Raw genomic sequence first — 17,956 nt, forward strand, 5'->3', positions numbered from 1 at the left:
TGTTCTCTGACATCCTTCAAGACTCAGCTTTTATCCTATGTCCTGCAAAAGGCCTTTCCAGCCTTCCCTCTCCCAGCCCCAGTGCCTTCCTTCTGAGGTTATCATCCATTTACATTGTATATGTCTAAATCTTACACGTATAATACTGTGTGTATATATATCTTATGTATACCTAGTTATTTATATATGTTGTCTCCCTCCCAAGCCCTTAGAATATGAACTCCTTGAAGAGAAGGACTATGTTTCTACCTACATACGAAGTGTTTTGTAAAGGTTTGTTGACTGACTTGCTCAACAGAGGGGAGAGAGACATGATGGTCAATTAGACATGTTCTGCATAGCCCCAGAAAGCAGATCAAGGACCAACTGGTTGGATTTATAAGGGGGCATATTTCATCTCAACATGATGAACAAGTGTAGTAGTTCCCTGGGCTTGAATCCTGATCTGTATCTGGCCACTGGACCCAGATGGCTTCAGAGGAGAAAGTGAGGCTGGTGATTTTGCACAGCCCTCCCTCATTTAAATCCAACTCACTTGCATTCCCTACTAAGTAATTAAAATGGAATGGGGAAAGCAAGTTGAGAATCAAAACCTAACTTCCTCATATAGAAACATCTGTCTGAATTGTCTGAACCTGCCAGTATTTCATTGGCCTTGTTAGTTATTTAAAGACACATAAATAGATCATGGAAAAATCATCCTCTTCTGTGGGGGAATTTGGATCATCAGGACAAACCACAGGCATCTGGGAATTACAGTTCCTGTAATCCCATAGAAAAAGTCTGGTTAGGTGAAAAATCAATTTAAAAAAAAAAAGCTATGAACACTTAGAAAGTCATTGGGATCCCCAGGTTGTTTCTTTTATTAGGTAGCTAGGTGTCATAGTGTAGAGAACAGCAGACTTAGAGTCAGGAAGATCTGAGTTCAAATTCTACCTCAGATACTCACTAGCTTTGTGGTCTTGGACAAATCACTTAACCTCAGCCTCAGTTTTCTTAGCTGCAAAACAGGGATAGTAGTTTCACCTACCTTAGAGAATTATTGTGAGGATCAAACATGGTAGAATGTGATGGTGTATGTGAAACGCTTTGCAAACCTTCCAGCTCTTTCTAAATGCCAGCTTTTGTTCCCATATTCCTATTTCCCTCGTCTCTAACCATTACATTGAGGTAAGATCCTGATGGTACTTGAATCTTTTGTACTGAAAAGCGCAAGTTTGTATCTGCTCATAAGGGTATATCAAGAGATGTGAAGGGATTTGCAAACTTTAAACCATTATATAAATGTTGTTATCACTAGTTATCATCATTATTGTTTGGTATTATTATTATTGTTATTATTATCTTGTGATAGGGACAAAAGAAGGATCCAGACCTGGGAAAGTTTGAAACTTGAGAGAATGCTTTTCCATCTGCAATTATTTTCTGTTACTAATAAGAAGACTTTCATTATCTTCTGTTAGCTATTTCTTTATCGTTTGCTGATTATCTAATGCTTTCATTTTTCCTATCTTTAAAAAAAATTTTTTCTTCGATATGCTTCTATTAGTCGAGATTATTTAGACAAAAGAGAGGAGCAAAGACAAGCAAGAGAAGAAAGGTTTGTAAATCCGTCATTTTTTCCCATTTTAACCACACAGTTCTTGGAATTAAAACACAAAACTAACCAAGCATGCAAGAAAAACTATTAAAGTGAAATATTTTAATACGGTTGCAGTTTAAGTTACATCCACTAACCTCTCAGATAACTGGTATGATTGAGGAATGGGATATTTTGGTTAACTGCATTTTATAGGTAAGTACCATGCAACTACTGAGGATGAGGGTGCTTCTTGGTAAGATTTAAGAACCTTACTTCATTTCCTGAACTCACAGGTATGCAGTATGATTAGGGGAAAGGAAGAGAGAGAAAGGGACACACATTTATTAAACTCCCACTATGTGCCAGGCACTGTGCTAAATGTGTTATAAATATCTCACCACACCTACCTGTAAGGTAGGTGCTATTATTATCCCCATTTCAAAGTTGGAGAAACTGAGGTAGCTTGAGGTTAAATGTCTTTCCCAAGGTCACACGGCTAGTAAATATCTGAGGCCGGATTTGAACTCCTGACTCCTGGTGCTCTGTCCACTGCACCACCTAGCTGCCTATGGCAATTTTATTTATTGATCTTTTAATTAAGTGATTTTAAAAAATCTTACCAAATAAATATCTTGATTCGGGTCGCCAGTTCTTTGGATTCAGTGTCAATGTACTTTTTGAAAAAAAAAACAAGGTTAGAGTTGTCTCTAATGACTCTAATTAAGCAAAATAAGCCACTTGAATGTTGGCTAAAAAATAATAATCTTTTTTTTTTTCTTTTTGCATTCTTTATAGCCTAGAGAGCCTAATAGATGGATGGTATAATAGATAGAGTGTACGATTTGGAGACAAGAAGATCTAAATTGAAACTAATGCTTACTAAATTGTATCATCGCCCTGGGCAAGACACTGAACCTTGAAGTGCCTCAGCAAACTCCCTGGGGCTTATCTCCTTAAGTCCCAGATGCTTTGTGATCTTTCTTGGTGGAGGAAGTTTCATACCAGCAGTTCCCCTCCCGGATGAAATCACAGATCCTTTCTGTATTCAAGTACCCCCTAACTCTTCAACACTAGAGGATGCCTGGTACTTCTGCGAGACTGAGTCAGTGAAAAGTGAAATGTGGATGCCGGCACTTGAACAGATTAGTAAAATGAGGCAACCAAAAATGGAGACTACCTTTTTATTTGAAAGAATTCCAATTATTAGTCACCTTATAACCAAGGCTATAGAATTTGCTTTTTTTAATCTTTTCTTTTCGTCTAAATATATGATTTCATTGGTGTGGAAACTCCCTCCAATCACTTAGATTAGCAGATCATCCATAACCTATATTAGAATGTTGCCTAGGATACCAAGTTGTTAAATAACTTACCCAGAGTCACATAACAAAGTAGGTGTCAGAGACAAGACTTGAACCCAGGTCTTCTAGACTCCCAAAATGCTCTTCTACCTACTATAGAACACTGACTCATCCAACTGGATAATTACCATGCCTAAAAATCAAGCATAGCCAAGAGATATAGAGCAAACGGGACATCAAAAGAGAAACCGAAGAGTTTTTCTGATCTTCTGGGCATATTTTTTTCCATTGAGGGGATTTATTTAATTTTATTACATATAACTGTCCCAATAACAGTCCTTGCATGACAATACCATATCTTGTTCTGTTTTTAAAGAATTGAGGGATTTGGGGAGTTTAAATGTGTTTTAGATAGAGAGTTTAAATGTGTTTTAGATAGAGTTCCGGATTCCAGACTTTTTTTAGGTCGGGTGATTGTACTCTTAGGTTATGTCCACACACAGCAAACAAAAACAGCTGTAGTTGTTTAAAAGCTACTGGTGAGGTCTCAGGGTATTGTGTCTTAATGTCTGAGCTATCTCTGACAGACCTTGAAATGTACTGAGATGATTGGGAAGGAGCTATTTCATTTCATTATTTTTGGCGGCTTATTTTTCCCCAAATAAGACAATTAAGATGGTCCAAAAGGCTTGGCCGGTTGCCTGGTCTCTTCTTCCCCTTCCTCTTGCACCCACTCAGATTCCAGGATATATTGTGAATGACCATGTTTGTTCTTTTAAATGCTGTCCAAGTGCCCCCCCACCCCCGACCCAGACTCTAACACTCTGCTCCTATAGCCCATTACTGGCAAATAATTACAGCCACAGCTTGTGGTTCTATAACTTGGTGCTTTATTGTTTTAGGTTTTTTAGCAACCCACAATTGTGCTTTGTTTTGAAAAAGTTTTTCTTGAGTACTTTATTTCTGAAAATCTATATGGATAGCACCAAGAGAATATGGTTTTCCCTACTCGATGCAAACCTGATAGATTGGGGAGCAAATGAAGAAAATCCCAGTTCATTGAGAGTTGGGAAGTGGAAACAAACTAAAAGCTGGGGTGTGGGCTGGGAGACAGGTGATGTTAAAGGTAAAGGAGACAGACAGCTAAGTGGCGCCGTGAGTAGAGCACTGGCCCTGGAGTCAGGAGAAACTGAGTTCAAATCCAGCCTCAGGCACTTGACACACTTACTAGCTGTGTGACCGTGAGCAAGTCGCTTAATCCCAATTGCCCTGCTCTCCCCCCTCCAAAAAAAAGGTGAAAGAGAACACAGAAACAGGAGTAATTACCTAACCAGTCTTCCAAGTAGCCAAGCTATTTAGTAGTTCATCAAGCTGATGGGGCCATACTATGCCACTTCACAGAAAGATGGCATTTAAGACAAAAATCACAGGAGATAGTTGATTTCTTTGTGCCAGGTAATGGTTAGCAAGATAAATACCACTATATAGTCTTATGTTTGTTCTTCATCGACACATTTTTTGAGCAGGACCTTAGACATGGAGCTGGAAAGGCCTCAGAAGTCGTACAGTCCACATATCTATATCTATCTGTATCTATATCTACATCTATATCTATATCTATCTATTGAAGGAATGGCCTGTGAGTTGAGCCTTGAAGGAAAAGAAGAATTTCACCTTGGAAAAATGTGAAGACTCAATAACCTCACTGAGGGAAGAGAGGATTGAAAGGAAGAAAGGGCCTTGTAAGACACACCCAGTTAAGGAGAAAGAGGAGGAAAAAAATAACAAATAGGCCAAAGGAAAAGTTGTCGCAAAATTGGGAGAACTGGGAAGCATAGCACCACAAAATACAGGAGAGAGAGTTGTAAGTGATAGGTGATTAATGGTGCCACAGAGAAGTTGAGTATGATAGAATTACTCTCGTAGAATTTTCCACTTAAAATGGTTTAGAGGGCGTTTAGTCTGACTCTCTCCTCAATGTAGAAATCTTTCTCTAGCATTTCTGACAAATGATTTTCCAGCCTCCTCTTAAACGCTTGTATTGTGATAGGGAACATTCCATCTCATAGAAGGACAGTCATTGCTCAGTTCTTTTGGACAAATTGAGCTCTATGAAAATTATTAAGTGCCTAGAATTCAACAAGCAGTTATTGGGTGCTTACTGTGTGCCAGACATTGTGCTAGGTGATAGGGATTCCGAAACAAAAATGATCAGTCCTTGCCCTCAGGGAGCTTATATTCTATTAGGGAGATAAAACCTGCCAACAAAGAAGTCAATACAAAGTAATTTGAAGAGGGAGAAAGCACTTAGAATTAGGGTAATTGAGGAAGGTTTCACAGAGGAGATGGTACCTAACTTTATCCTCAAAGGAGTATAATAAGGTTATGGGAGTTGAAGATAGAGGTGGAAATGCTGCCCTCCAGGCCCAGGAATGGGGTGAGTGAGTGAACAGAGGTAGGAAATGGTATACATATAGAGCCTAAAAAATAGTTTGTGACCTATCTTAGGTAGAACATAATGTGTGAGAGAGGAATTAAGAGGAAACAAGGCTGGAAAAATATTATCTTATTTGATCTTCATAACAACCAAATGAGGTAGGTGCCATGATTATCTCCATGGCTCCATAATTTCAACCACAAATTCATTAAGAACAAGGCTGGAAACATCAGTCTGATCATGTCAGTCCCCTGCTCAATAAACTACTGCAACTCTCTATGACCAATAGGATCTAAGACAAATTGCTCTATTTGACACTTAAAGCCCTTCAAATTTTGTCCCTGAGGATGTCCTGAAAAGCACTTTGTTAGACCCCTTCCTGAAATTTGGGTGTATTGTACCCAAATTGTACCCACCAAAATGTGGAACGTTTATGTACTAGGCTGAGGAGTTTGTATTTTATCTAAAGCAGAAGGGAGCCATGGAAAATTTTAGAGCAGGAGAGTGATAGAAAGACCTGTGCTTTAGGAAAATCATTTTGGCAGCTGTGTAGAAGATGGATAAAGGAGGGGAGACACCAGAATTGGGAAAAAACATTAGAAGCCTAGTACCATGATTCTGGTAAAAGAAATAACAGTAATGATTCATAATGATAGTGATGTTAGTTGTAGCTGTCTTTTTTAAATCACTTCGGGGCTTGTAAAGCACTTTACAGGTATGATCTCATTTGATTTTCCATATGAGGCAGGTGCCATCATTATCTCCATTTTAAAAATAAAGAAACTGAGGCTGAGAGAAGTTAAACGACTCGCCCAGTTATACTGAGCCAATAAGTACCTAGAAGGACTTGGCTAGAGTAGATGCCTAATAAATGTCATTGATCCATTGACTTGAACCCAACTTTGGGTTGGGTCCAGCACTCTGGATGCTACCATAAACTCATTAAGAACAAGCCACAACAAAATAGTGTTTCACTTTTTAAAAAAAAAACTTTTTCCTAGGGTTATTAATCATAGATAAAGGTGGAAATGCTCATGGAAATATTATTTGCATATAACATACCTGAATTCCAGAAAAGCATTTGACAAATCCAACCCTCTTCCAAACATTCTACTTCTGTTTAAGGCACCATTGTCCTTCAAAAGTCCCAGGCTAACAACCTCAGCATTATGGGTGACTCTTCACTCTCCAACATATTCAACCAGTTGACAAATCCTGTTGTCTCCATCTCTACAACATCTCTCCTTCCTCTCCATTCACACAGCTGCCTGCCTTGTTCAGGGCCTCATCATCTCTGTCTCTGTACTGTTGCAATTAATTTCTAATTAGTCATCTTACCTGAAATATAACCCCCTCCAGTCTCTCTGCCACACAGCTCCTTAAAACATCAGTCTGATCATGTCAGTCCCCTGCTCAATAAACTACTGCAGCTCTCTATGACCAATAGGATCTAATACAAATTGCTCTATTTGACACTTAAAGCCCTTCAAATTTTGCCCATGAGGATATCCTGAAAAGCGCTTTGTCAAATCCCTTTCTGAAATTCAGGTGTATTGTGCCCAAAGCAAACCTACCAGTAGTAACACTGACAAAAAGAGTAAATAAAACTATTTTGTTGTATCTTGTTCTTATTGATTTCACGTTGGTTTTCAGTGATCTTCTTTTTCTAATTTTTAAATAATTTTTTCTAGGGACTGCCATCAAAGTAGTTCCTACGTTCAACCCCTCTTCCCCCTTTTGAAAATTGGAGCAACATTTGTTCATTTCTAGTCTTTTGGCAATTCATCCTATCTCTGCAATTTCTCAGAAATTATTGACAGTAGTTCCTTGGTCATGTATACGATTTCTTGCAGTATCTAGGATCAAAGTTTTCTGATCCTGGAGATTTTAGCCCACTTAAGGAAGCTAGATGCTCTGTTGCTATCTTTCTCATCTCCTCTGGGCTCTAATTCTTAAATATATTTTTCTACCTTTACCAATCTGAAGATTCTTTTATATGGTAAAAGAAGTTGAAGCAAAATATGCGACAGGTGGCTCCTTTTTCTCTTTTGACTTCCCTTAGACTTTTTCAGAAGCTTATCTTATTAGAGACTTGAACTGTTCTGACCATTGTCACCATTTGGTGTTACTGTTTTCTGTTTATCTATGATTATACACTCTTCTATCTTCTGAACATTTCTTATTCTAATTAATGTTACCCATAGTGCCTCAGTGTCATATTTAAATCAACTACTTGGAAAGCTCCCTATATATCCACGAGCATTACCATGCCTTGGACTTCATCATTATTATGAGTTTTTCCTCCTCTAGACCTTGAACTCTAAAATATCCTATGCGATCACAACTCTTCATCTTTCACCTATATCACTCTCTTATTTCTGCAGAACTTGCTCAAGTTCAAACAGTTTTAGAGTCCTCATAAAAGATAAGTAGGTTCCCATGACCTAAAATTGTATAGAAGTCAGCTCCGAAGTGATAGGAAACCCTCGAGTCACAATTTGAAAACACACGCGCACACACATTTATACGAGGAAGAAAAGGGGGAGTCATTTCAAGAGAACACCATGAATGTATAAGAATCTCACTGATCAATTTAGGCTTTTTTTTAAAAGACAAGGAAGATGGAAACATGGGCAAGCAACATAGCATAAATCCAAAAGCATGGCATGGTCAGGAGTACTAAAACTTAGAGTGATCTGAGGTTAGTGAACAATGCCAAGGACAATTATTAGGGATTTTTTTCCTATATATTGGAGAAAAGGAGGATCAAATTGGACCACTCCTCAGAGTAGATAGAATAATGATATCAGATCATGGCAAGAAGGCAAAACTACTTAATTTTTATTTTGCTTTTCTCTGCCAAGGATAATGATCTTGGACTGAAAAAGACAGGAAAAAATAGCTAATATGTAATAGAAATCCAAAATAACTAAGAAGGCACTAAGAGAAAAACTAGTTACCTTTAATGAATTCACATCACCTTCATTCTAAGATAATGAATTGGCTACTATAATTTTGTGCCACTGTCAGGGACCTTTGAATGATCATAAAAATGAGGAGAAAATCTACAGGACTAGCATAGGGTAAATTTTCCAATTTTCAAAGAAAAGGAAGAGAATGGAGTTTGCCAACTATAGACTTGAGATTCCTGGCAAAATTCTGGGGTGTTACATTAAACAAATGTTTACTGAATGTATCTCACTAGCAGTCACCTAAAACACTTAGATTTTTTTCATGAACGAAGTGCTGGAAATATACATTCCTCCCCCCCCCCCCATTTCATTCTATACCTGTGCAATTGATTTTTTTAATTTAAGAGCAGTACTTGACATTTATCTATGGCAAATTTTGCCTTATTGGTCTTAATCCATTGTTCCTGCCTAGTGGAATCTTAAAATCTCAGTTCTCTCATCCAGTATATTAGGGATTAAATTTTAGTAAATCCTTGTAAAATAAAATGGAGATTTAGATGATTAGATTCTCTAATTCAGTTCAATTCAATTAACATTTGTTAAGTGCCTATTATATATTGCCTAATTAGAATTAGGTAGATTTCAGAGGGGTAGAATAATTCAAATGGCAATCGTTAATGAGTTTGTGTTGTTTTGGAGTAAGATCTCTAAGGGAGTGTCCCTGTACTGCTTAATATTCATCACTGACTAAGATAAAGGTATACTTATTGAGTTTACACATGACATAAAGCGTCAGTGGCCAAAAAATTGGACAACAGAATCAGAATCCAGACAGGTTAGACATAATAGTGATAAATGTAAGGTCCTAAAATTAGGTTAACGAAATGTTTAACATTTGTCATGATCCTCCTCAGAAGATTTGGGTTTTGGTTTTTTTAGTCTTCCTGAGCCTATTATTACTGGTTTGAAATAGACCTTTGTGTTCAACCTTTATTATATGTCCCTTTTCCCGTCTTTTCTACTTATGGGATTATATGTTTAGAGTTGGAAGGGATGGTTGAGGACATTTAGACCAGTCCTCTCATTTTACAAATGAGGAAACAGAATTCCAGAGTTTAAGTGAGATGTCCAAGGTTGCACAAAGTAGTAGTAGGTAGCAGAAACAGGATTTGAAGACAGGTCTTCTGTCCTTCAGTACGATGGCCTTTCCAATGTAGTGCAGTGCCCTCTTTACCTTCAACTGCTCTTCCTGTGATATTACTCGTTCTCTCAAATCTAACCTCATTGTAAAACTTTCTGGGTAGCTTTACTAGTCTGTTTAGATACTTCCAAGAGTTTTCCCCCCTTACTCAGCTTGTTTACAATTACAAAATCAGAATTTTGCTTTTTAGGCTTTCATTCTGTTAAAAATCCTTAGTCTCTCTTCTCTCCAATCCATTTTTCACACAGCTGTCAAAAGGACTGTCCTAATATGTGTTTGGCCATATCACTTCTCTCTCACAAGCCTTCAATGGTTCACCATCACCTATAGGATAAAATCCAAACTTTTCAATGAGTCTGCTCTTCATGGCCCTTCACATTCTAGTTCTGGTATACTTTTTCACTTTTCTTTCATTCTCTGAATTCCAGGTAAGTTTTTTCCCCTGATCTAGTCTCATAGTTTTCAAGCTTCTAGAATTCATGCAGAGTCTCCCATGCCTTTCTCATCTCAGCCTGTTGAAATATTCCTCTTTTTCCAAGGTTCAGCTCAGATACCACCTCTTCCATAAAATCTAACCTGGTCAAAATGATCTTTTCCTCCTCAAATTTTCCTAGTGCACTTCATCTCTGGTTTTACCCTATTGTACTTATATTTAATTATGTGTATTTCATCCTGCCAACCATTTACAACCATATCAATTTTTCATTATTCATAACACCCAACACAAAGTGGGTACTGAAGAAAATTACATTGAATTAATCATGAGTTTTTAGCCATCTTTCCTCTGAACTTTTAGAAATTTGCTTTTAAATATTAAAGTGTAGGGTACAGACATTTTGATGCTGATTGGTCACTTTCATGGCTATTATAAATTCTCAGATGATTTGATCACTGACTTTTGTATCTATTCTTCATCCCTAACCACTTTTTCCTTGCTGGCTAGAAGATAAGTCCAAAGTAACAGGTCCCCTTATTGCCTTTTTCCCACTTTCTGAAAAATGAAATTGTCATCAAGGAACATACCGTCTTCTTATTCTCCAAGTAGAGATAGCCAAAAGCAAAAACTTTACCAGCTTCTTTTTATGTAATTTGTATGTAAACCATTCCCCAATCAGTTCTTATCTACTTTGCTTCTAGTTCTTTGCTACTAAAAAAAGAGGGGGGGGGGTATTATAAAATACTATGACTTTTCCTTTTAACTTTTACCTCCTTGGGATATATGCCTGGCAGTTAAATTGCTTGGTTGAATTGTACTGACATTTTAATCACTTTCTTCGTATAATTCCAAATTGCTTTCCAGAATGGTTGGGCCACCAACAGTGCATTAGTATGGCACATTTATTTTCAAGCGGCAGCAAACATTTACTGGGTGTGTGCTATGTGCCAGACACTGTCCTAGGTGCTGAGGTCATTACAAATAACTGTAAAAATATTGTTCATATTCTCAAAGAGCATACAGTTAGTACAGGGATATAAGTGTATACATGTACAAAGACAACTAACAATACAAAACAGTAAATTATAAATGCCAAATAAGGGTCTCTTATACTTAGAGCTATAAGACTTTCAGTGGAGAGAGAAATTACTTCCAGTTGTCATGCTCTTGGAGGCCTTCTCACCTCCCCCATGGCCTATGAAGGTATGGGCTGGAGCTGAGCCTAAATAGCTAAGTGGCATTTGACTAGATGGCAAGTGGGGGAGAGGATATTATGAGTGAGAGAATTACTAGAGCCTTTGAGGCAAGAAAACAGGAATGTATATTAAACTTTGCATTGGTTTCCAAAGTATCTATTAACATGTGCAACAACTTCCTCATCCTAAGTGTATTTAGGATGTAGCAAGGATAGAGTGTGCAGGAATTTAGAGGACTCCTTGGGTGAGAATGTCATAATCCATTGACCATTGGTTACTGACCACATAGACTGTCGAGGGAGGAGGAGGGAGACAGGTCTCAGAGATGCTCTTTAGGAGTTTGTAGATAAGATAGTCCTAAGTCTGCTTCAGCTATATTCATCAATTTATTCCTTAGCAAATAATGGTGGATAAAATTAGCAGACATCTGGAAGAAGCACATATTTCAAAGTTATTTTGGTCTGATTCTATAAAGCATAGTATGAAGAATATGATTGGTAGCTGGTCTTAATAAACAGTGAGTTCTGCCTGACTAAAATGCAAAACAGATGTATCTTTGTTCTTTTAAACTGACTTTGATGAATCAACTATATGTGACGTCAGGTCCGAGCTATTGGGTGGCTGAGTCCGGCTCAGAAATATTTCAGAATATAAAAAAGTTTCCATTGTAGACACTGAGAGAACAAAGTGAATTCCAGCACATTGCTGTTAGCATTGAAGCAGGTTCAGAAACTCAGAGGCCTCAATCCAAACTCTCACTGTTGGTATTTTTTCTAGGGAACTTTTTTTTTAAGCCATTACACTCATCTGTGCACTTTTTCAGAGTGTCGTTTAGAACCTTCACTCTTGTGTGTGGGTGTGGGGTGGGGAGGGGGGAGCTTATTTGGATTATTGATTCAAATGCTTCCAAAGAGATAAAGATAGGACTAATGCAGAAAGGACCAGAGGTATCTGGGGACCGAGTGACACTGTCTTTTTTTCCCCCTATTCGAGCTGCTATGAATGGTGTGCATTTTTCCTTTATCATTAACATCTTGGCTTTGCTGTCCTTTTCTGGCAGACTGACCCATCAGTCAGTTTTGCACTGTAGTCCATGCATCAGGAAATCTGCTCACTCTGCAGGTGTTTCAGCCATAAACAAGCAGCAACCACAGCCTTCTCTTTCTTTTTACGGAAACCCTTTGGAATTTAACTTTCAGATACAAATACTTGGAGCAGTTGGCAACCGAGGAGTATGAGAAGGAGCTGAGAAGTCGGAGTACAAGCCGAGGCAGGACTGAGCTCTGCTTAGACTTGAGTGCTCCTGCTGCCCCGTCCTCTCCAGTTCCTAAGTGCATTAGCCCACCATCTCTCCAGTCCCAAGAGGAGCTGAAAGGAACTTCAACATCCCAGGCAACAACCCAGCCTGTCGAAGGTGAGTGCATGAAAGAATATAGGGAAATGAGCTATCTGACAATGATAATTTTCTTCACTTAGCTTAAGTCTTTTGTTTGGGCAGCAACAGCCTGCTGTTCATATCTTTTCACTACAAAATAATATTGAGATACCAAATAAGGATAAATTGAAGCCTGTCATGTAGATTTCTTCCACCTGCCTCTATCTTCCCTCATTTCCTTTACTCGGCTACATTCTGGTGTCTTAGCAGCTGCCTGTGTTTATGCTATTGACGACATATTGTAATGTAGGATGTCTGAAAAGAAAAACACTGCATGGAGCAAGATATAACTTTGACATTTGATACTGAGGCTAGAAATAATTACAGATTATGAATAATAATAAAGCATCTTGTGCTATTGTTAGGGGAAAAGGAACCTTTATTGCTAAGACTATAAGAACAGGACTGTCTAAGCAGGCTGAATTGTTCTAACTGAAGCTAAAATGAGTTGAATATAGTGCAAGAAAAAAATGTTGATCTAGAGGAAAAACAGAAGCCAAACAGCAAAGAAGAAAAAAATGGTTTAAAAGTTCATCCCCTTGCTTTCAAAAATGTTATTAGCATGTGGCATGTGTGTACACATGGGCAGAATTTCCTTGGGGAAATTCTATGTGGACTTTTTACTGTTATTAGAGAAAATTGATGGCACGCCGTACACTGCACACTTTATTTCCCAGTTATTTTCATGATTTCTAATGCATGTTAAGAATCGGTTTTCCTGCTTGCTTTTTGCCATCTAGTCTGGTCCCTGTATACTGAATGGTTAATTAACACTGAAATAACTATCACAGTTTTGTTTAATTGCACATTCTGGTTTGAAGTTAGCCAACTAAAGAGAACAGAGATAGTAAATTCATAAGTCTAGAAGTGTTTACTAAATATGACATAATAAAATATGGTTTCGTTTAAGCCAAATGGCAGCTATACAACCTCAGAATTGAATGTAATCAAGAGATTCATTCTGCCTGATTTGTCTTTGTCTTTGTGACTGCGTAAGGAGCAGGGACCTGGAAATACCATTTCAACAAGCAGTAACAACCAAATATTTTAGTCCCATCTAAGACTACTGATCACTAGATTGAGAGAAGTGTTGGCACCTTCCTTTGAGACTAAAATTTTGGAAATTATGGCCGTTTATCCAAAGATCTAATCTTCAAATACTGTTGCATTGATTGTCAGGCAGGTACATTGTCCTTTCACAAACCTACACATTCCAGTCCCTGTTTTGAAGCATCATTCTATCACCTAGTCTTAATGATGCCAACGGTTAGGACAAAAGTACATTTGTCAGTAGCCAGTTGAAGAAATTCCACTGGAGTGTTTCATTCCACTCTTTCAATCTATGCTCTGAACAAACAGTAATAGTAGTTTGCATTTATATAATGCTTTAAGTTTTGCAAAACACTTCCTGTATTTCATTTGATCCTCACAATAGTCCTTTGAGATTGGTTTTACCATAATTCTCATTTTTCAAACCGGAAAACAGAAGCTTAAACAAGTTACTTGCCCAGAATCATGTATCTAGTATGTGTCTGAGGCAGGATTTGGTTAAGGCTTTCTGATGTGAAGTCCAGTCCACTGTGCCATGTGGCTAGGGTAGGATAGAGTAAGCTGCCTTTGCTTAGGCTCAAATAAAACAGCTAGATGTTCGTGACCCCATTTTGGGTCTTTTGTGGCAAAGATACTGGAGCGGTTTGCCATTTCCTTCTCCAGATCACTTTACAGATAAAGAAACTGAGGCAAACAGGTTAAGAGACTTGACCAGGTTAAGAAACTGAGGTAAACAGGGTTAAGTGACCTCCCCAGGGTAAAACAGGTAGTAAATGTCTGAGGTCACATTTGAACTCAGGTCTTCTGACAGTAGGCCTGGCACTCTATCCACTGAACTACCTAGCTGCCTGATGGTCAACTATTAAAAGGTTGGTTGTAAGGGGTGAATTAGTAGTGCACATCAGCTTGGTAGACTAGCATGAAGCAATAGCCAGGACAAGATCTACAGCATACAAGAGTGACCTTTCATCCCTCAATTCAGTTCTTAAAATTCATACTTCCTTCATTTTCTTATAGTTGAGCCTGGCCAACTACAATTCTTTTGATGGCCATCCCCTGAGGTCATGCAATCAGTAGGGCAACTACAAAGATATTTATCAAATCTTTATAAGGAAACACAAAATATTTACTTTGTGGAACTTCTTATTGAAACTTGAAGTGACGTCAAATTTTCAAGTTTGTTATTATTGTCCCCATCATACCAGCCTCTACCCACAGAATAGGGTTAATTGAGGAGTTGTTTTGTCAAGGGCAGTAAATTTCCCGGAAATAGAATGCTGAATCTAGAAAAAAAAAAAGAATATCCAGGGGATCAAAACAGTATCGAATACAATTAATGTCCTAAAGAGAGTAATTTTTGATTTCCAGAAGTATATGAACTTTCCTCCATAGGCTGAATGAGTCTATTGGAAGTTAAAATAACTTTCACCTTTCTTTGTATCACTATTAGCAGCTAATAAACGTTTGCTGATCCGCTGAGTGGCGTGAATCTAGTTTATTCTCTTTATCCTCAATGCAAGAGTATTTGAGGACAGGATAGAATTAGAATTACAATGGGGTGGATTGGGACACCTAAGGAACTACTGAGAACAATTTCCAGGGGGGCCTCTCTGAATCTGTACGGCCACTACAGCAAAACTGGAGATGCTCTTCAAAGTTTTGGTCAGTCATGTTTGCTGGTTATCTCAGATGCTTTTCTTCTACCTAATCCGGAGTAGTAATGCCACTTGCCTTACAGAGTTAAGAGGAAATTGTTTTGTAAATCTTAATGGCCTTCATAAATGTGGACTGTTATTAATCTGTTATAACAGGACTCCTTGTCAAATGGTTTTTAAAAGTGGAATTATTGAATATTCCTCATAGATGCACCACCATTAGATTGGGAAAAACCAGAGACATCCAAATCTTTGAACTACTGAAAACATCTGGTATCGTGTAGACCAAGTATTTAGATGATTGACTGAACTTTTCACTTTCTATCCAGATGTGTTGTCACTGAGGGATGGCACATGATCTTTTTACTACCCCACCTTCCAGCTCTCTGAAGAAAAAAACTCCTAGTGGCGTCTATTTTAAAAGTCTATTTGCTGAGAGGGGAGGAGGGAGAGAGGAAGATCCCAGAACTGTTGTTCAGAATATAAGCTCCTTTAGAAAACTCCCTCTGTCCAATGTGTCATAGATTCCTGAAAATTCTTAAAAGAAAGAACATGGAACACAGTAGATAAATGTTAGACTGGTTCAGGAAGACTTGAGTGCAAATCCTGTCTCAGAAACTGATAAGCTGGGGAGCCTGAGACAAGTCACTTAACCTCTCTCTGCCTCAATTACCTTATCTGTAAAACAGGTATAATAATAGTACCTGTCTCCCAGAGTTGTTGTGAGGACCAAATGAGGTAACATATTATTTAGTAGTAGCAGTAGTAGCAGTAGCAGCAACAACCGCCACGATAATGGCAGCTAGGTGGTACAGTGGATAGAGTGCTGGGCCTGAAGTCAGGATGACCCATCTTCGTGAGTTCAAATCCAGCCTCAGACACTTACTTGTTGTGTGACCCTGGGCAAGTCACTTAACCCTGTTTACCTCAGTTTCCTCATCTGTAAAAATGAGCTGGAGAATGAAATGGCAAATCGGTCCAGCATCTTTGCCAAGAAAACCCCAAATGGGGTCAAGAAGAGTCTGACATGCCTGAAAAATTACTACACAAATAATAATAATGATGATGATAACAAAAACAACCCCCACCCCCCACTGTATGCCTTAGAATCCTATCATCTTTAATCAGAGACCTTCCTAATCAACATGCTTTGTCAGCCAGTGATGGTATTTGCTGTCCAGTCATAATTGGAATGTGTTCCTCAAGTTACTATTCAAGTTGTAGAGAGGAGTTTGCTCCCATTTGCCCCGCTCTGTTCAAGAATTTTTCCAAAAAGCAGCCCTGAATTCAAGGTTATGGTGTGTTTATATCATCGCCAGCCCAAATGAGGCTCCACCTTACAACTTTGATATCGTCATCCCCTCGCTCTACAACCAGCTGAGCTACTCCACAAAACTCCAAGCACTTCCTTCTTCCATGTTACATGCAATACATTTTCATTTATTCTTTTAATAGTGTTCTTAGCTCATTAGCATCAGAAGGACCTCAGACATCACCTAGTGACAGTATCTCAGAACCTCAGAGACCATGTGATCCAACCTGTACCTGAATAAGAACCCCCTGTATCATCACACCCAACAGGTGCCCTCATTTTAATGGTGAGAAAACTGGCTGTTAGAGAAATTTCGCAGCTTACTTAGAGTCAACCGAGTTGAACAAAGAGCCTGGTCTCCTACTCTTTTCTCTGTGCCACAGATCTTTTAATTTCCTACTCTTCACTTACCATGCCCTACATGTGAGGACTTTCATCTTTGACCTTTCATCTTGTTATCATTAAATAATCACATGCTGTTGAATTCATAGCCATGGAAGCTCTTAACCAGTTCACATTAATCAAAGAAATAGGCATCGCTTTCAAATTGTGACATCTTTCTTCTCTGATTCTCATGGAAGTTATTCTCAAGATACAAAGGTAACTCCTTATATGTTCCTGTCAGTGCAGTTGACATAATAAAGGTAACAATTATGTCTTTAAGGATTAGAATGCCCATTTCATAGAAATTAAACTGAAGTTCATAAAATGAAAGTGAATATAATTGAAATCATGAATACTACACATCTTGCTCAACTTTCTTTTTAAAATTGGCATGACTGTGCTATCATAACTGGTGTCTTATCCATATGTTCATATGTTGTATCTTAACATATCTAATCAGTTATAAGTGTGACTGGTAGTTTTGTTAAATTGCTTATTACTTATTTGTCTGTAGCCTAAAGACTTTGTTTACATAGCTTCAAATAATTCAGATAGAAATAAGAAAAAAAGACTTCTAATATCGAATGTTGAATTTGTTGTTAGTAGACATCCAAGATGCATGTAAGTCACATTTTTGTACCTAAAGAGCATGAAGTGTTTGGTCCTAAAGAGAAAAATATATTTTCATGAATAAATGATATGGTTGGAGAGAAGGAAGCTGTACCTTGGATTTTCTTGGCATTTCTGAGTCTGGCCCCTTCAGATGGCCACTCAGAAGCTACTATCACTTCCTCTACGAACTCTCCAGGCTCCAATTTTTCTTGCTTTTCCATCCCAAATTTTCTGTTAAATCCATCTTTTGGGTCAAACATGGGTTTTCTGATCCCCAAATCCTGTACTTTTCTCAGTATGCCATGTTGCTGAAAGCAACTTCCAAGCAACAAGTGCTCATTGAACATATGCTTAAACACTCCCAGGGATGTGGTTTATGTCTCCTTTATTCCTTTGGTGAGCTGCTCTATTTGCTACAAAGTCCTTACTTCTATGCAATTGAA

General features: G+C 38.2%; 1 protein-coding gene across 6 annotated transcripts in view; it reads left to right on the forward strand.

The window, feature by feature from the left end:
- Positions 1 to 17,956, forward strand: part of FHOD3 (formin homology 2 domain containing 3) — a 726,388-nt gene that overhangs the window by 613,132 nt on the left and 95,300 nt on the right. For 5 of the 6 annotated variants that reach the window (XM_036756241.1, XM_036756258.1, XM_036756284.1 and 2 more), the window contains 2 exons: positions 1,550 to 1,600; positions 12,265 to 12,479. In XM_036756241.1, the coding sequence (XP_036612136.1) occupies positions 1,550 to 1,600; positions 12,265 to 12,479 (266 nt within the window). The remainder of the gene's footprint in view (positions 1 to 1,549; positions 1,601 to 12,264; positions 12,480 to 17,956) is intronic. The other variant, XM_036756249.1, reaches the window with a different exon arrangement.

This window comes from Trichosurus vulpecula, chromosome 1, assembly GCF_011100635.1.
Source record: "Trichosurus vulpecula isolate mTriVul1 chromosome 1, mTriVul1.pri, whole genome shotgun sequence".
In the NCBI taxonomy this organism is placed as follows: Eukaryota; Metazoa; Chordata; class Mammalia; order Diprotodontia; family Phalangeridae; genus Trichosurus; species Trichosurus vulpecula.